This window comes from Parambassis ranga, chromosome 10 (assembly GCF_900634625.1).
Source record: "Parambassis ranga chromosome 10, fParRan2.1, whole genome shotgun sequence".
Lineage (NCBI taxonomy): Eukaryota > Metazoa > Chordata > Actinopteri > Ambassidae > Parambassis > Parambassis ranga.
This window is the reverse complement of record NC_041031.1, coordinates 11,359,222-11,378,635: the sequence shown is the minus strand read 5'-3', so window position 1 is coordinate 11,378,635 and position 19,414 is coordinate 11,359,222. Positions and strand designations below refer to the sequence as shown.

The 19,414-nt window shown below is 43.1% G+C and overlaps 4 protein-coding genes across 5 annotated transcripts; 1 reads left to right on the top strand and 3 right to left on the bottom strand.

Moving 5' to 3' along the window:
* Positions 1-1,176: 1,176 nt before the first annotated feature.
* prpf19 (pre-mRNA processing factor 19) lies at positions 1,177-5,577 on the bottom strand. The gene is made up of 16 exons (XM_028416073.1): positions 5,387-5,577; positions 5,039-5,188; positions 4,587-4,663; positions 4,256-4,397; positions 4,088-4,158; positions 3,931-3,996; positions 3,783-3,824; positions 3,610-3,684; positions 3,446-3,521; positions 3,253-3,362; positions 2,972-3,127; positions 2,817-2,886; positions 2,560-2,733; positions 2,365-2,447; positions 2,019-2,124; positions 1,177-1,931 (listed from the first exon to the last, which is right to left on the bottom strand). Exons 1-16 carry the CDS (start codon positions 5,403-5,405, stop codon positions 1,834-1,836), a joined length of 1,515 nt encoding a protein of 504 aa, XP_028271874.1. The 5' UTR covers positions 5,406-5,577; the 3' UTR covers positions 1,177-1,833.
* An 847-nt stretch (positions 5,578-6,424) lies between these two features.
* On the bottom strand, positions 6,425-9,638 carry LOC114443031 (uncharacterized). Its single transcript, XM_028416940.1, has 11 exons — positions 9,525-9,638; positions 9,125-9,182; positions 8,746-8,760; positions 8,530-8,660; positions 8,315-8,450; positions 7,958-8,233; positions 7,479-7,817; positions 7,190-7,374; positions 6,999-7,097; positions 6,764-6,871; positions 6,425-6,677 (listed from the first exon to the last, which is right to left on the bottom strand). Exons 2-11 carry the CDS (start codon positions 9,174-9,176, stop codon positions 6,447-6,449), a joined length of 1,572 nt encoding a protein of 523 aa, XP_028272741.1. The 5' UTR covers positions 9,177-9,182; positions 9,525-9,638; the 3' UTR covers positions 6,425-6,446.
* A 1,886-nt stretch (positions 9,639-11,524) lies between these two features.
* Positions 11,525-14,978, top strand: LOC114442672 (uncharacterized). The gene is made up of 8 exons (XM_028416439.1): positions 11,525-11,678; positions 12,044-12,316; positions 12,529-12,804; positions 12,944-13,125; positions 13,203-13,277; positions 13,625-13,711; positions 13,792-13,821; positions 13,937-14,978. Exons 1-8 carry the CDS (start codon positions 11,639-11,641, stop codon positions 14,090-14,092), a joined length of 1,119 nt encoding a protein of 372 aa, XP_028272240.1. The 5' UTR covers positions 11,525-11,638; the 3' UTR covers positions 14,093-14,978.
* Positions 14,979-16,249: 1,271 nt separating this feature from the next.
* On the bottom strand, positions 16,250-19,391 carry LOC114443141 (transmembrane protein 109). Of its 2 annotated transcripts, XM_028417082.1 has the most exons (4): positions 18,371-19,391; positions 17,991-18,050; positions 16,911-17,013; positions 16,250-16,720 (listed from the first exon to the last, which is right to left on the bottom strand). In XM_028417082.1, exons 1-4 carry the CDS (start codon positions 18,569-18,571, stop codon positions 16,365-16,367), a joined length of 720 nt encoding a protein of 239 aa, XP_028272883.1. In that variant the 5' UTR covers positions 18,572-19,391; the 3' UTR covers positions 16,250-16,364. The 2 variants fall into 2 exon arrangements, with proteins under 2 accessions (XP_028272883.1, XP_028272882.1); XM_028417081.1 differs by lacking the exon at positions 17,991-18,050 and having other exon boundaries at positions 18,371-19,389.
* Positions 19,392-19,414: the final 23 nt, after the last annotated feature.

Below are 19,414 nucleotides of genomic sequence, written 5' to 3'. Positions count from 1 at the left end.
GTCATATTCTGTAGCCATGACAGCGCTTAAATGATGGTCAACAAGCAAACCCCACAACCAGTACACAGCATACAGAAGCCTCCGTGCGGCTCAGTGCTGTGGGTGGACCCGCTGTCTACAGGTCTACTGCTCCTTCAGCCGCAGCTAACAGCCTCTGCTGAACTTTAATGGAGAGCATAGAAGGCTGGAATCGCACTTTTACAATGATGTCATTGAACGCACCATTATTGCTTCCAACACTCATCACGGTGAAGCTTATCTTAATGATGAATTTGAGGAAGTGGATGATTTGATTTTTTTTAACAGGAAATGAAATAAAGCATTTTTACATTACATTTTTTTCAGCTGTGTGTTTGTGGGATGAAAAGAGATAAAACAACAAAATGCCTGAGATAATTTCTATAATACACTTACTAATATAATGTAATATAAGTTCCTAAAATGTGGCACTACAAGGCAAAGGGTAATCAGACTGCTCAGAGTAAGAACACTTCATCAGTCTGCAGTTTGCTGTGCAATTATTTTTCACCTTTCATGAACCAGCTGTGTTTAGCACTGTTCTCTAAATTAAGATAAAAGATAAGATAAAAACAACCAAAAACCCACATTATGGCCTAAAGTTTGGAATATATGTTATATGAATACTTATTACTTGGACATGTCCTCTGAAAATTGCAGATTTACACTCATTCATTCTTTAAATCAGCTGTACAGCTGCTTTATTACTTAAATCCAGACACCATATTCCTAATATCCTTTTAGTGTCATAGATTTTTCATGCATATTTAAATTCTGTATTTGTATGTCTGCACCAAATGCCAGGATCAAGTCCCTGCTCCACACTTCACCGCGTTCTATGTTGCCTCATTGCCATGGAAACAGTAGAACCAAGTTTGTCAATTTTAATTTGCATTCAGTGTGTTGCCATATTATCAAATCTTATGCAAGAAACCCCTATACCAGCGTTGGATTCCCTTCCAAACTCAAGTGCCCCACTAAGGTCACCCCAGTGAAAAAAGTCTGGGCACGCCACTGCTCTACTCTGCTTCACAAATCCGAACCATCAGCCTCGTGATCACGTGTCGTCTGGTGTCTTTTCTGTAAGCAAACACTGCTGCTGTGTTTGACCCTTGGTTGTATTCCTGTCAAAGTGCCACCAATGAAGGACACCACATGTGGCAATACAAAAGATATTTTATTTTATTGTAAAAGGGATGTGGTGCAAACGGGTATAACAGCAACTTATGAGACATATACAATTAGGAAAAAACACAAATGTTTAAATGGAACAGTTGGTCAGGAAATCAAACAGAAGGAAGCTTGAACATGAGGGTACATTTCATTCATCCTCTGTTTGCCTATACATCACTACAGATGTCTTAATGTCACCCTAAAGATACTGTGATGAAGCTGGTCTACATTAAGAAGAAAATATATTGTTACCAATTATAAATTTCAAACAGCGTATGCTTTAGATTTGTATTACAAGCGATTGAAGACCCCTTCCACACATTAAAAAAAAAGAAAGAAAAAAATACTACAGTAAAATCATAATTGTTGACAGATAGGACAGGAACTTTACACTGGCTGACATTTCACATCATTTAGATTTCAAAGTCACAAAGCCAAGAAACAGGTTTCTAACCATGCTGCTGTGGTTTCAAATGGCAGATTGATCTCATGGGATTACTTCCCTTGACTAACACACTAAAAAAAGCAAAATTAGCTGCAATTTTTTTTACATTTTTCTAAAAAAAATTACTGCGGCCAGGATAATAACTGCTCAGATGCAGAGAACATTAATTCCCCCTCCTGCATCCTGATGTTCCTTTTCTACAAACTGTAAAATTTGAGACTTCTGTCCATCCCCGCTGAGGTCAGGAACTGGGCATTTTCTCCAAAGGACACTCCAGTGACCAATCCTGAATGGTCTGCAATTTATAAGAAAAAAAATTAAGGTTACAAAAAAATCCAGCAATCACAGCAATGGCAATGAATATACAGACTTTTCTCTTCACCTGTGAAGTTGAGGACCTCGGACCACTGCTTGCAAATGTAGACACGGATGTCAGACCCTCCTACAGCCAGGTAGGTACCACTCTGATCAAACACAAGGGACTTCACCTGAAACAGAAACATGAATGAGATTGAGCATGATGCTTTGATGCTGCTGCATGGGCGCCGCATTTATTCATGACATCAGGTGGGAATGGTTGATACTTATATTAGATCAGGAAGTTCATTAACATAGCATAGCATAAAGATTACACACAGTGAGCTATTACATGTATGGCCTACAGTGTCATATTTTGTGTGTTAGTTGTTGTGTGTTTTGACATGAGCACTGAGCAGTTGAAATCTTACCTCATAGTTGTTGTCCAGAGTGATGGTCTTAAAGTTTTTCAGTTTCCTCAGATCCCACAGCTTCAGAGAGCTATCCTGGGCACCTGGAGGACAAAACCAAACAAAATGTATTTGAAACAAATAGAGTTTCATCTTTGTTCCATGTGACCGTGAAAAAAATTTCAGCAATATTGAGTGAAAAAAAACACTAGTGACCTGTAGCCAGGTAGTATCCGTTCTCAGAGAAAGCAATGGAGGTGACAGGTCCAGAGTGACCCGGGAAGTTGGCCACGTTGGTGCGCTCCTTCAGATCCCAAATCTTGATCTGGGAGTCAGCCGTACCAGTGCCAAAAATAAGACCATCAGGGTGGAACTGAGCACAGGTGAGGGCTGTAAAGGGTAAATCATCTTTAGCACCTTGACAAGAACTTAGACTTACTGTCTAATATATTACTATGCATTTAGTTGCTTACCACAGCCAGCACTTTCATCAGTAACTTTGGTAAGGACTCTACCAGTATGAATATCAGAGAAGGCCCAGAACTGCAGAATAGAAAAACAATGAAGTCAGTGCGGCGAGGACAATGGAGATCTTTCAAACTTTATTTTGTAAAAACTGCACACGCACCTGATCCTCAGAGGAGCTGAGCAGGTAATCCCCAGTGGCGTGTAGGGAGAGTCCAGTGACAGCGGCCTCGTGGGCACGTACCACTTGCACACAGTTGCCCCCAGTGACAGACCACACACGGATAGTGGTGTCTGGAGATGCAGAGAAGACCACAGACTAGAGAGAAATGGGCAAAACCATGGATTAGACAACGATCCTGTCTCCCAATATGTTGTCTCATACTATACTCATCATCCTTCTGGGGAGATTTTGGTTGTAGTAAAAAATAGAGGCAGAATTACCTGAGATGGATGGTAGATGACAGAAGTGACCTTCTTGGTGTGACCCTTGAGTGTCGCCACAATCTGCTCATCGTTCTTATCAAACACCACCACGTTCTTGTCAGCTCCACCTAGAAGAACAAAGAGGGCCAACGTCACACTGCAAATTCTTAATAGTCTCCGTCTTAAAAAAAGAAAGAAGTATTCGTGTTACCGGTGAGCACTTTGTTGGTGTCTGAGGGACACAGATCCAGGGACAGAATACCAGGCACACTGGCACTATGAAGACCCTGAAGGCAACAGAGATAAAGAGCACTGATACGATGTACCAAAAATCAAATAGCTGCATCCGGCCAATTATGCAGAGGCAATACTTACAACATGAGAGGCCACTTGGCGGTACTTGCTGAGATCTTCAGCTCTAACCAGCTCCTCTGGAACAGTTTTTCCTCTCTGAACAAATCCAGTACAGCAGTTAGAGAAAAGTAAAATACATATAACCTAAATGGTATGGTGTGGAAATATTAGCTGAAATAAAAGAGAAATTAAACCTTCTTTCTCTCTGTTGTAAGGATAGTAGCCTTGTCTTGGAGCTGTAAATAGAGAAGAATCACACTGAGACAAAACTCGGACAAGCTAATGAAAATTATTTTGTTTGTACCTGAAGAAGTATTTATGTAGATAAAAAGCTGTTCTTACCTTCTGGATGATCTCTGGGGTCATTCCCACCTGTTCACTAATCTCCATAGGCTCTCCACCAGCACCCTACAAAGAGCATCATTTTTAAATCTTAGAAGGAAGTATGGGAGAAGAGGACTTTAGCGCGAGTGCGAATAAAACCAAATAATTTACTCACTGCTGCAGGCTGAGATGCAGGAACTGCCTGAGGGGCAACCAACCCAGCCTGGGGTTTGAGTGTGGCAAGAGCTGCAAAAGAAAAACAGACCATGTTAGAAAACACACCGCTGTATTCACATGCGTAGGAGATTCCATTTAAAAGGCATGTAGATTGCTGTAGACCCACCTTCTCTTGCAGCTGTGACCTCTTTGGTGAGTCGAGCGATGACTCTGCAGGCAGCATCATGTTGATAGAGGGCATGTGAAAGTTCTTGGCGGGTTGTCTGCAGCTGCTGCCGCAAGGTGAAACTATGAAGCATTACAGCATCCTAGAAGAGAAATTATCAAAGAGTGAAAAATAAAATAATATCACTGATTTCTAAGAATAGTGCACTGCACTGTGGTCTACAGAGGATACATTTATAAGAACTCTGTTCTGCTTTTCTGGGTAACGTCAACAGTATAAATGTGTTTTGTTTGAAATTCTTTACCACCTCCTCAGGCTTTACAAAACTTACCCACTCATCTTGAAGGGACTTAAGAATGGCAGGAATACTTGTTGCTGAAGGAGCCTTTGGTCTAATAGGATGAGATACTGAAAGAGAAAACAAACAAAATTTTGATTCATTATTTTTTAGGTTTTACAATATATAATTATGTGTTATACAGGACTCTACTACTACTACTCTACAACAACTCATTCATTTATCAGGAACTCACAAGCATTAGTGTACAAATCATGTAAGACCATACTTTAAATGTATGTCAATCTAAGAATTTTGTTGAAACTGTTATTTACTTTGGAGGCAGACTTTTGTGTTCACACCACAGTGCAGAGCCCTGAATCACCTTCATTTCAATAAGAACTCATAACTGTAGCTTTGGCGGGGATATGCTATAGAGCTGATGTACTAAACATACATTAGGTCAAACTGAGTGCAGCCTCTTCTCACATCTGCCATAAGCATACCTTTGATATCTACAAGCTGCTCCTCGGACAGAGGCTGTCCGTTCATAGGGTCCGTCCCATTCTCTGCGATGTATTTCTCGATCAGTCTGCGCTCGAACACCTGGTTGGACACCGGGGAAACACACGGGTGCTCCGGCACCTCGTTGGAAACTGGAAAAAAAGTAGAGGTACAGGTTAAAGACTGCATCATACTAACAGTCAAGTATCAACGGCATGACCGAAGAGTTTTTTTTTCAAATAGATGGCAGTGCATGGCCGTTAGCGTTAGCTAACTTAGCTAGTAGCATTAGCGCGGTGCCTAGCTAGCATACACTACCTCCGTCATATCAATGAATCAGCTTGACTTACTTGCACAAAACAAAGACATTTTCCCGGTTTCGTTCTAATAGTCTCTTCGCAAAATTAAATTATACTCGCTGTGTATCAAGTAGTTATTTACGCTAATGTACACTTTCCTTATGTTTTGCTCAAACTGGAAGTGGCACGCTGTCCTTTCATTGCCGCTACAAACGGAGCTGCTTCTTCTTCTACGCTCTCTTTTTGCGACAGAAGCCAAACCTCAGAGTTGCTGTGCTGCCCTCTAATGTCAGCAAGACGACGCTGCACTAAAAAAAGTCGAATCAACAGAAAACAGCAACTATGTTGTTGATAACGATTTGTGTCAGGGAAAAAAAGGAATAAAAGAAAAAAAAGATTTAAACGAAAATAAAAAATAGTAATTACATACTACATAATTACTCCCAGCCAGAATATGCAGTGTATTTGAGAAACCATTTAAGATGCATGTGTTAACTTTTTATTGATTGAAATCTGACATCTTGTAAAAAATATCACAAGTTCAGCCTCCAGTGCTGATGGAATTATTTGGTGATCCGAAATTATCCTGTACATAAAAATTTAGTAAACATGTTACATGTCAGATTAGTAAATGACCTTAGAGGTAAGTTTAATGGCCTTTATAAACCATTAAGCTGCATATTGCCTATGATAATTAATTGTCGCTAGAGTTAGTGGGTGAACATGTTAGTCAACTTTATATTACTGTAGCTACAATACTTTAAAATACTGTTTAGTGTCACATCTTTAATTTCTATGTAGCCCTCATACACAGACATACAAGTACAGACACTCATCAAACAGTGCTGATAATACTGGTCCTGCAGGTTGGGAGGTAGGTAAAGTTTCAGGCGCACCATCAACCAGTAGACTATGAGAAGGAAAGATAAATCTCAACTCATGCTTCTGATTTTTTGTTTTTTTACATAATATCATTACAAGTAATTTTGGTAGCAAACCACTAAAACTGTACAAAGGCATAGGTGAGGTCTGTCTTTTCCAAAATATAACCACAGAATCTAAAACAATATACAGTATGTTATCCTTGCGTTGTATTTATTCTTCCTGCAGTTTAGCTTGAGCTTGCAAAGTTCATTTTGTCTGAGGTGTAAACACTGCAGGATTCAGAGGTGTCCATATCCAGGGGCAGTTTTGAAAAGAACTCCTGTGATTTGCTCCATCTTTTCTCATCTCCCTCTTTTGCAATCTGGAACTGAATGCACTCCTCAGAGGACTGAAGACAATCTGAAGCTCCAGGTACAGAAAAGGAAATCCTGTTGTCCTCCTCATTAAAGTTGTCCCACTAGGAAGGAAGGAGGGTATGTTTAGAAAAAAAAATCCTATGTCTATAACATGTATGTCTGGTGGTGGAGAGAAGTACTGCTTTACCTTGTTGGCCAAATTATGACCAGGGGAGCTCCGAGCTGTAACTCTGGCTTCTTGCTGGTTCACAGCTCTCGGACTCCCAGCCATAACGGGAGTGACAGGAGTGTAGCCCTGGCAATACAAACAGATGCAATGAGACACAGAATCGGTGCATCCCGAATGACTGATGACTTTCAAACATGTTGTGCCATATTTAATAGTAAATATTTCTTTATTCTTTCAGGTTAATCAGCCTTACAGAATGAGCAGGACTAGCTCTTGGGGTCCATTTTCTTGGTGTTCCATGCTGCTGATTGTACTGACCGTAGTAGCCTGATGGCTCAGGACATGACTGAGCCTGTGACAGCAAACACAAACATTTACTAAGCACATAGATAACAAGGCAGATGTGTGGACACATCTGACAATCAACAACACTCCTTTCCTCACCTGGATGTTAACTCTTGGAGGATTGGCTGGTGGCGGACGATTCGTTCTGAGGCCTGTGATGATGCGTGAGACATTGCAGCAGGGGTAGCGCTTCAGGAACAGAAAGAAGCCTGTCAGTGACACAAACATGCCGCCAGGGACAGAGACGGACTTGAGGAGAACTCGCCATCTGCTCTCCTTTTTTTCTGGAAAAATCCAAAGGCACGAAAATGGCACAGGAGTTAGAAACAGTAGCAAATATGAAGCATGGGAGTCAGAAAGAAGCAAGCAAAAACACGTTGCAACTCACCAATCACCTGCAGGAAGGTGGAGGACACCAGGTTGCCGTTGCTGTCTTTGATTTCATAAAGCCCATCGTGTCTGGAGGTCAGCCGTGTAATGATGACCTCATTGTTGGCGCCATTCCTGCTTAGAGTGATTATATCCCTGTAGCGCATGTCGTGGTGTACTATGTGGCCCTCACGGATTAACTGCACAGGGCCCCGGGGCGGTTTGGGATCAAAAGGGCCCAGTGAGGATTCATCAGGGTATCGTGTTGGGGTAAAAATGAGATGCGCATGAGCGACAGGAAGAAATAAGGGCAGGGTTAGAGACTCCTCAGTGAAGCGTGTGACATTGAAGGAGTGCTCTGCATCCATTAGGAAGAATTATGACCAAAGGTGGAGTATGGGAGGATGAAGGAAATGGAAAAGAATGAGGGAAAAATACAATATGATTATCACCACTGACAGAATCCCACATTTGAAGAACTCTTCTGTCTTTGCTCACCACGGACAGAGAGGACGCTGCGAGACAGGGCCTTTCCATCATTGTCTCTCACGGTATAGTTGCCTTGGTCTGCCTGTGTCACTCTCTCTGCCACCCAGACCTTCCCACCATGCAGCAGCCGCCCCCGGCCTCCGTCAGGGTCCGTACGATTCCACAGCACAATTGGTACGGCCTCAGACGGAGCGCCCCGAGGAGAAAACTCCAGCAGGCTGCCATTTTCAGGGATGCTGTGCTGAAAGTTCTCCCCGTAGTTTTTGTGGTAGGGCCTAATGCATTCTGAGCAGGACAAGGGGAAAAAAAGAGAAACCTAATGAAATGCTCCATTTCAAAGGATTTCACAAAAGAAGAGGAAACTACCTGAAACAATCAGACGAACAGTCTCGTAGGTGAAACCAAAGGATAGTTTGTTGGCATAAAGTCCCTGATCACTGAGTGTCACTTCTTTCAGGACTAATGTCTTATCTCTGGTCCACTCGAAGCGTGGGTCCTTTATCTGCAGTTGAACAGTAAATAGATTTTGGCAACATAACAACCACAAACACAGAAATAAGTAATGACACACTTTCACTCACGGTGGTTTTCTCCAGCAGGACGCGTCTGGGCTCCTCAGAGTCCGGAGTAAAAGTCACAATTCTAGATGCCGAGTCCACTGGCAGACGAAACTCCTTCCCAACACACACAGTCTGGACTTTTTCTCTATCGCCTGTTGATGTGTGGGGAAAAAAGTCAACAACTTCCTGAGAGACTGCAGTAAGTTCTGTAGGTAAGAGGCATGTTTTTGGACTCACCTAGTAATTCCCATCCTGTGGGAGGAGGACAATGAACATGGTTAGATGTTCCATTTATATCTAAGAGTTTCAAATACTTTTGACCCCCTTAGCTCTTTAATTCAAAACATTTCAATGTGAAATACTATGAGCGTGCTGCTACGATAATAGCATTCAGTTGTATGACAACAAAGTAGCTGAATAATAATTCTGTATTATATATCATATATTATGACTTTTAAATAGAAACATTTAAAATTAGTTAAATCTAAGTTGTGTCTGTTATTTCCGTTGACATTTTTACTAGGATTTCGACTGACAAAATTTAAATCAATCTTATTTAAGCCCTTTAATAATAGAACTAAAAGACAATTTAAAAAAATTACATTCATAAACTTACCCACAGCGAGAGGAAGGGTAAACAGTGCAGAGAAGAAGACACAGGAGGACATCTTCTCCTGTTAAAGACGGCAGGATGTTTCTGTAAACATTAATTGTCATTCATGCCCACCCTCCCCTGAAAAACAAGCAGCGACCATCAATTAACAAGCTACAGTACACAGAGGGGGCCCAGCCGCCGCTGCGATGACGCCTGGGCGCAGCCGAACACACGGCTCTGCTCCACGCATCCAAAAAGCACCAGCCCTGGCACCGTGACGCCCTGTCTGCTGACTGAAGTCATTTCCACTAACCCCTAACACGAACAGGTTATCCAGCCTCTGAATAACCCATACGACGATGGTAATATTGATGATCAACCATTCATCATGCCGTCTGCGGCGCGTGTAGCCTGAGCTCACCTGCACGATGTGTAGAAAAAGAAGTCCGCCGCGGGATATTTGAGGATGTTTACGTGTGAATGGAGGTGAGGGGATTTATCGACGTCCTCTGCAGAGCGCGCATGAGCAGTGGCCCCTTCTGTTATAGTGATGGAGGCTGCGCAGCCTATATACATGCTCTGCTGGCGCAGTCTGTGCGTCAGGATAACAAGTCCCTCTCGATACATGTGGACAGACACTCAGACATATAAGGAAGCTTGTTTGCACATTATTTGTTGATTTAGTCACCATTCATTATCACGGGCAAGGGTATGTGTCGTCAATTAAAAAATAGATTGGTAAGTGGTATTGATTTATTCTCTTTTTATAAAAGGGGTTTTTTTAATAATAATAATTTGATGGTAATTTAGAGAAAAATAACCTCGTTTTTCAAATGAGACGGGGGCTCCTCTGCTGATGAGCGTGTGCGCAGTTTGTCCCCAAACGATGCAGTTAGTGCGCAAGTGCAGTCCCGCTCTGTGCAGCCCTACTTTCTTTACTTTGACACAAATGAGTGAAGCCACTCAAAAGCTGTTATTTTACATGAGTAGTGATGGAATTAGAGCATCACAGACTGTACTGTAAATTAAAATTCAATAATAAAAATGTATTTAGTTCTCTAAACTGTTTTTTTTCTTGATGTGCATTTTCAGATTGTGCTGACCGTGCTGAATATTACAGGTTTGTCTACGACCTCAGGATTCCCAGACAGGCGGAATTCCTGCAGTTCAAAGCCCAGCTCAGTCCAGACCAGCCAAAAGTCCTGTGGAATCATGCCAGCTCTCAGATTCACAATGAAGGTGGAATAGTGACAGTAAATGGCGATATCTTAAAGATCCACCAACTCATTCAGTCAGACAATGGTCACTATCTTGTCTAGGCACCTCCTCATGGTACAAGTCCACTTGATGTGAGCTTTAAGACGGCTGTGTACCAGGTTCAGTGTGCTTATACAGTCTTATCTTGTGGCAGAGAACACTGTGAGGCAGGTCAAACAGAATGTCTTCATCAGTCACCTCGGGTCATCCAGACTGTGACCGTGACTTTTACACCTGAGAGGAGAGGTAAGCCTCAAACAGTGATGAAAGCAGGCAGGCTGGTCCAACGACTGGTTCAGGTGGAGGATTCAGACATTGGACTTTTACGCATGCCAGTGAATGTTCAACCCCTCTCAGCCTGAGATACACACAGGAACACACATTAACTACATCTTAACATCAAGCGGTTCACTGTAAAAGACACTCACAGTGTTTTGCACACACTTACTTCCCTTGTTTGTGGTTCTTTGCTGTCTCCAGGTTCCACCCCCTGGAGGGCAGGGATGTACTCTGGCTCCCTCAGCTGGGGAGGGAGCAGACTTTCACAGACTGTCACAGACTTTCTCTTCTCAGACTCTGAACCCAGGTTTGAGCTGAAAGGAATTACCTTTCCATCTGCACCCCCTCTCAGGTCAAATACAGCTTCCAGTGATGTTTAGGGATTCCCCTGGAAGAGCTGGAAGAAGTGTCCAGTGAGAGGGAAGTCAGGCGTCTCTGCTTAGACTGCTTCCCCCGTGACCCCGGATAAACGGTTTGAAGATGGATGGATGGTTTTTGTTGACTTTTGATTTTTGAATGGAAACAACAGTGGAATAAAAGATTTGTGTCATGTGGACAGAAATCAACCAGGCTGAGGGTTTGTATTTTATGCAGTAAAGAAAAGTTGGGCCCTTCTAGGACATTAGGAAGCAGACATTTTGTAAATAGTTGGTCACTAATGGAGCCCTTGATGTTTAGGAAGAAATTATGTCAGTATAATGTTGACCTTATTGAGGAATGTCTATGTGCGCTGAATTTTTCAGTCCTGGTTCACCAAAGAAGTGGATGGGAGCTCCAAGTTCCGACTGCACTTAAACGCACCATGAATACAATTAAGGAGACGCCCTGTGAGGCGTGGACATGGTTTCCAATCCAGACTACACTATAGTGTAAAACGCGCACCTTACTACAGACAGTACGGAAGTGTTTACACGGCTGGGAGATGTCCTGACTGTCTGTGCAGCATTTTAACGCTTGTTTGCACTAGATTGTGTTTTGAGTTTTGAATCGCGTCCAAGGATGTTATTACTGCTGGTACTCAGTGCCTGTGCAGGTGCAGGTAAGTGAGAATATTACCTCAGTCTTTAAGTATGCTGTCAGGTGGGTGAATTGACACAACTGTGTTTAAATAATTAATACTTGTACTATGTGCAATCTTTCGTCTTTTTTTTTGTACTAATTTAGCATAGCCTATATTATGAAACATTTACTCTACACTACATTTATTTATAACAGGTTTAATTCAAAACACCACACCCAAGTACAATATAAATCTATTCTATTCTATAATCCCAGTTTAAAATCCCATATTATACTTCCCTTCAAGTTAATAGACTACAGTTTTAAACTTGGCTTAAATGATCCATGCTGGAATATGAAGGAATGCTGAAGTGACATGCTGTTCCACCTGTTCTTCCTCTTTAGGCCTTTCATTTGACATTTATAAGGAATTTTATGGCGAAACACACAAGATAATTCTGCCCAGAAAGGCTGAGTCCATAGACTTTCTCCCAGAATACGATGCAGGTAAAATCACATTATGGAATCGTGATGATCCTCAGACAGTGGAGGACAGCAGGAGGAAGGTGGTCGGCTCTGACTACGTGATAATGAATACTACCCAGGAAGACAACGGCCGCTACGTAATAAAAGACAAAGATGGGACAGCTCTGGTTTGGCACATCCTGGAGGTGAAAGGTGAGGACCTGGGTTGGTTCTTGATTTGACTCCTTTTATTCTCTGATGGTTTTCTCTTCACAACTCTGCCCTTTTATTTTATTTTTTAACCTACACTCACCATAGCTGAACTGAACATTTGATGTAAATGTAAAAAAACAGGACTCCCCTGGATGGTTGGAAGGTAAAAGAGGCTTCATAAACACTGCAACTTTAATGTGTTTTTTTTCCAGCAAAAAAGAAGAAGTATTCAAAGAAGAGGGGTGAGAGCGTTCTCATGTCTTCTGTTTTGGAAGGGATCAACTGCAACATCTACTTCTACCCAGTAAATCGCACTGAGCTCATAGCTTATCGGGGCAGGCCACAAAACCTGTCTGTGTGTACAGGGCTCACTTATAAAAAACCATGTGAAGTTTCCAACGCTGCTCTGGAAAAATCCTGTGAGGGACGGTTCGAATTCAGGGATCAATTAGACAACAGGGCCTTGGTGGCGTATTTGAAAATTGAACGTAGGTAACTTCAACGTTTTAGTGTGTTCATTCAACATTTTCTTTCTTTGTATGTCTTCACTGTAAACTACAGCCTGAAATGGACCTCGTAAAGAAATGATGCTGATTGACTAACCGATCACTGCATTCACTGTTTCAGCTTTATTTTATGAAAAGCCGTCTTTTGGTGCCGGTGTTGCTGTAGCCGTCCTCTCAGTTCTTGGTGGCTGTGTGAAGGTCTGCTGTTGTGACAAGCGCACCTCAAAAAAGAAAAAAACAGCCTCTCCTACTGCTGATGAAGACCCGGAGGCCCACAACGAACTGTCTGTGTTTAACGATGAGGTGAACAGGCTCTAAACTGAAGCAGCTTACAGAAGGGTTAAAACCTGCTGTTGACATCTGTTTGACTTACACTGCAGGGTCACCACGAGCCTACTGGACCAAACCATGAGCCCTCTGGGACGCTCTACCCTGCTCTGCCTTCAGACCCACTGGTGAGTGTGTGCAGTGTTTGACAGAAAATAAGGTAGCAAAAACCCTCCTCACCCCAACATAATTCACTTGAATGAGTGTGTTCCTGGTTCTTGTGAAGTCTTTTTGCCACTTTTAGAAGCAGGGAGAGTAGGGTACACATGCAGTCTCAGAGCCCAGCCCATGTTCTTATTCTGTTATTGTGCACTAGTACTGTAGAGGTGGGCAGCAAATATCTTAGTCTGGCCGTGCAGTTTTTCCTGTTTCCTTTCTTATCTATCAGCATTCCTCCGTTCATGCACGCACTGTATAATCACTGCTATCTTTGGGTTTACAGTAGTTTAAAATATTTGTTTGATTCACACTGCAGAATCACAATGAGCCTCTCGGACCCAGTGGAGAACCACTCAGTGAGCCCTTCGGGACGCTCTATTCTGCTCAGCCTTCAGTCCCACTGGTGAGTGTGTAGTGTTTCACAGATGTCTCTTGTACTACTACTTCTCCTTCTCCTCTAATATGTGTTGTATCTTTCTGTAGGTACCTCCTGAGCCACCTACTTATTCTGAGGTATCATCTGCTGCACACACACTCGTCATATTAATAATAATAATGCTGTGGTGCACCTTTCACAGCAGACTTCTGCTTGTGATACATAGTGACTCGTCTGTCTTCTCCCCTCCAGGTCATTACTTCGGATGGCACTCCATTGTTCCCGCTGAACACGGGCCCTGAGCAGAGGTTTGAAATGAAGGGGATGACCTTTGACTCAGGTCCTCCACTGAGTTTTGACGCAGCTGAGCCCTCTGTTTATACCTCAGCAAAACTCAACTTCCTTTAAATGCCTTGATGTAGTCCTGTAGACAAGATATAGTCAGGCACATAGCAACCAGTCTTTTTTGTAGCATATTTTAAATCTCCATCTAAAAATGAAACCTGAACATCCACCTGTGAGTGGAGCATGTGAACAGAGTTGAAGCTATATATCAAACAGAAATTCTGCAGTGATTTAATGTGCTACCTCACAAGCCATTGAGACAGACATGTTTTATAAGCTCATTAGTTTTTCATTGTACTGTGTGAATGTCATTCTCTTTCCTGCAGGGTACAACATTTATTGACATATGTTACGGGTGCTGTATATATCAAGTAGTTAACATGGGAGCCTGCCCCTGCTCTGTGCTTACTATGTAAGGTTTACTATACAGGTGAAGGTCAACTCTAACTGAATTTATACGAAGGACATTTTCTGTGGCTTAAATTTAAACACACACACACACACAGGGTATCTGTGAAAAGCTGCCTTTCTATTTGTCAGTGAACAAAGCTTGATGTTTGTATCTTCTGATGGTGTGGTCAGATTTATCTGCCTGATGTTGCTCTGTCTGTCTTTTTTATCCTGTGCTGATACCTTAGTATCCTTGGGTCAGCCATTATTATTATTATTATTTATGTAACGATTGACTGACAAAACGATCACAAACACCAGGTGCCTTTACCAGGTCTCTGCATTACCTTATGCTTCCATCTCAGCTTGAATCTTTGCAGACATCTATAATGTACACTAACATTCCCACAAAGCACAACAGCTGATTTAGCTTCATAACCGTGTATGATTATTATTATCATTATTACTAACAGGTGTCACTAGTATTTATTTTAATTGTCCATGTTTTAATGTTTTAAAGGGCATTCTGTAGTTTGTTGTTTAAGCACTAACTCTTAGGGAACACAATGATGCTGTAAAACATGTATCTTGTGGCATTAAAGCTAATAACACACAGTGTGATGTGAGTATTGTATTTTACAGTCTTCACATGCAGCGTACTTGTATTTTTAATGTTCTCTTCAGAGCTACTGGCCCGTCCTGTCCCACGTCACCACAGAGCCAAAAGCTCATCCGAGCATATAAATTCCTTCTCGACATACCAGCTGGTCCACAGAGACACTCAGCAGAGTGGAAGTTAAAGTACGACTGAGCCTTTAGTGTGCTAAAGGGAAAGATAACAGAGTTACAAATCGTACACACCTTTCCGTGGGCACGTTTTTAACTCCCACTGATCCAGAACAAAGAGGCTGATGGTACATCCTGCACTAAATTTACATACCGTAAAACACTTCTCACCCATTATGTTGGAATACAGAGCAGTGACTGCTCATGTCTTATAGAGGGCTGCAGAGCTAGGCCTTAAAACCTGAAATGTGCCTTATTTAGCCACATGTTAGAGGCTAATGGACCAAAAGCATGCTATGCTGAGATGCAGTACATGTTACCTGTAGGCCTACAAAAGAATGTCACTCCTCTGTCATCCTCCGGGAGGGAGGTGGCCACTGAACTACCCATTTCTACTTTAAACCTAACAAATGGCAGTCCTCCAGCTATCATAACTCAGTCTAGAGAAAACAGCGTTTAATGCAAAATGTTACATGTGTCTACAGGCTACTCTGAAAACTCACTCAGTGGGTTAAACAGTAAGTGGCCCACTAGGCACTCCACCAGAGTGCAGTGTAGAAGTGAGCAGGAATGATACTTTTGGCACTGAGGTCAGGTTGTTCCACAGTGGTGGGGCTGAAGATGAGGTGTTCAAAAAAAACTTTCAGCTGACTGACGAGCAGGGAACCAATCAGACGCATGGGACCAGAGAAATTAAATAAAGATGTCAAATTTGGGATTAGCAGTTAGTATCTTTGATGGAACCTAGTTTTTTTAGTCATCTTGCAGTTTGGAAAGACAGAAGCACCTTTCAAATATCAACCTCTTGTTGTGACCAAACCTACATTTAGGCTGCAGGTGGTCCCTCTGGTATGCCGACTGGCCAATACCACTGAAGTTTGGATGCCAGCACATCAATTGTTGCGATTCCAAAGATGCAATGAGAATCCAGCTGCTTCACAAGGTTAGGCTGGTCTGACTAAAGTAATGAAATATATGGTTCTTACTCTGTGAGACAGACTAGAAATACGTTAAATCAGAGCCAGTGGAAAAAAAAGGAGCGTCTGTCATTAAAAATCCCAGAGATAACTTTATTTCCCACATTTGACACAGATATAGAAATCATTATTGTTCCTATAATACCATCACCTTTGTCCATCTTCTTTGACCCCTCTCATCACTATTCACCTTTCCTCTTCTCCACTACCTTCACCCGGCCCTCCAGGGAGCTCAGTCGCTGCTCCACTGCACATGACTTTTCAGAGCCAGAAGTGAGCAGAGTCAACAGAACGCAGACCAGCACCAGGCCGCCCAATCTGAGCGCCGTGGTGTCCGCTGAGGCATGCTTGTCAGTCGCAATCAGTCCGAAAAGCCAGAGCGCCAAAACAGTTTTCACCACCCAGAACACCTGCCTAACCACACCGATCAGCAGGCGAAGAACGACGGTGAGCACCCAGTAACCGATGAGGGCCACCAGTCCCCACTGCGCGAAGGACGTCACACCCTCTGGAGTGAAGCGCGGCAGTGTCAGCGCCACTGTGGAGGGAGACATAAATCTGAGTCACAAGAACCAACAGGATAAAACACTCAAAAAGGAGTGGCAGACAAACCACCCCGAGGGAGAGGCTGCATACTTTCACTGGCACTTCAGACTTTCATTGCTCTCAGCTGACTTTCAGTTGGAGTCAGAATAAAAACATAACAAATGTGCCATCCTGGTACCTACCATCAAATCCTGTGACCCGGAGGATTTCTGTGACGTACACAGCGATGACATTCAGGCCGCTGGCAGCTCCTTCAGCCAGGAACCGGATCACCGTCTCCAAAAACTGGTGGTGGTGTGAACAAAGGGTGGAGCCATGTTTGTTATTGTGCAAGGAAACAATGAGAGACGTTCAGATCAGATTAATAACTATACAGAGAAAAAAAGACGGGAGCGTGCAGAGAGAGTAGCGAATTAAACAGGAAGCTGAGCTGCACCTGATGATAGAAGAACTGCTGTATTGTTGACTTGGGTAAACAGCTGTGCGTGCACATGACAGCTGGAAGGCAACCCTCTCTATTCCTGTACAGCCTTGACTTAACAACCCCCCCCCCATTTCAAAATTCACACAGTGCAGCCTTGTCCAGCAAGGTCAAGGGTAGCCCAGTACGTTGGGCAAGTATCTTATCTGCACCTGTTGCACGACAGAGGACACAAGGACTGGGCAGTGTGACGGCACAAGACTGGAGCATCTGTCACGCCATGTCAGCGTGTGCTCGTAACTCACTCACTGCTGATTCAGCTAAGAAATGATCAAATGTTTCTAACTCTTAAGGCCCACAAGGAAGGCTTTCTTTCAGCTTTGGTTGATTTGAAAATACAATTTTGAAGGTTGTGTAATATACACATCAAAAAAAAAAACGTGCTCGCTCATAGCTGCCGGTGCATATCAACATTATGAGGCAACTACTTGGAAATATCAGCACTGCAGACAGATCTTTTTATCACGCTTTAAACTTGTCATCAATAAATTACACATTTTCTCACTATAATAAGAATCTATCGGTACCTAATTCAACTTAAAAAGCCAGTTCCTCCTCCAGTGATCATGCACACACTGTATAATTTGCATTCAGTCAACTACGTCAGCTTGTCAGCACATATTCTTCACAGTCTCACCAGCACAATGTGATGCACACATACATACAACCACACCATATGGAGACAGCTTCACTACACTTGTGTGCTGACATGCCACAAAAAAGTGAGCCACACTACAGGGCTCTGTTCTAGCACCATGTACACACACAGGAGGTTTCTTACCATGGCCATTGTATAGACGTTCTCCTGACCAAGCAATGACTCAAGAAACAACACAGCACTCTGAGGAGAAGGGAGCCACAGCAGGGTGTGTATGTGTGTGCACGGTTGAAAGAGAGGGATGTGCGTGGATAATATATAGGAGGCATGAAATGAGGGCAGAGAGATGAGGGGATCAGAAGGGAGATTAACAAGTTGAGGAGCACGGGGGGAGAGGAATGTGTGTGAAGGGTGAAGGAAAAGACGGAGAGAGAGCTGAAAATTAGTAGGTACAGTTAAATTTAAAAAAAAGCAGACAGTTAAAGAATTCAGTGTAAATTCACTTCCTGGTGCACACAGATAAAAGGAGTGTTATCCAGTGGAGGTGCACCTCCTCCCTGTACCTCAGCAGCTGAACGTATCACGCTGGTTCCCACCGCTGACTCCGCGTAACGCTGGATCTCCTGGCACGTTCCCACGATCAGGGTACGCAAGGTGACCACCGGTGCGCTCTCCGCCTGCTTGGCCTGCTCAGCTCCGGCTCCAGCCCAGCCAACCACAAAGCCGAGAGCCAACACACAGGCAGTGAGCAAAAAACGAGCCATGGCACATCCACTGCGTCCACCGCCAGACGCGCTTAAAAAGAAGTCGCTGCTGGAAGGGTTAGGGTTAAAAAAACAAACAAAAAAAAACAACGTGTGTAGCCTACAGGTTAACGCTGCTGCAGCCAGGAGGAGGTTTAACAACACGTATTCAGTGAGTCAGACAGGCTGGAAAATCAAAGACTTAAAAATGGCTTCTGCTGGGAGCAGAAGCTACAACACGCACCACAAGAAGCAGACAAATGAGAGTAAAAAGCTTTGTTTCAAAACATCAAATTACAAACTATATGAAGAAAAAGGCGTATGAAGCAGCCCTGAAACAAAAATGATGTGAGAATTTAATTATAAACTTTGGCAGCGTTACAAATATCCAGCCCTGGACCCGCTCCGCTCCTGAAGGACGCTCCAGCTCTCACAGCGGCTATATTTGGTAAGAAACCGTCAAAGGCTTAAATCCAGCAACAGGCGAGATGTGAGTTCACCAGCCAGGACTCCGTGGGAAATGATTATTTAAAGAGGTGCAGCAGAAAATGTCCAAAAGTTTCCTTTTCTCTGCAGCTTTACGAGTAAAAGACGAAAACGGCGGTGACGCGGAGCGGAGACCACGAGTCCTCTAAAGCCTCTTAATTCAGCTCTGAGCCTCGCAGCGCGCAACTTTGCTTCTCCTTTGTCTCTGAATTTGCACCAAATGCAGCGCTGCGATGGATTATGTTGCACAACCCCTCCGAAAAAAGCCTCCCTTGCCACCGTTCCTGTATGGCACTCCCTTCCTCCAAGCGATTCCAACGACAGTTTCCAATGTGCACACACACACATATGAGGGGGAGGAGGAAGGCAATGGGATAA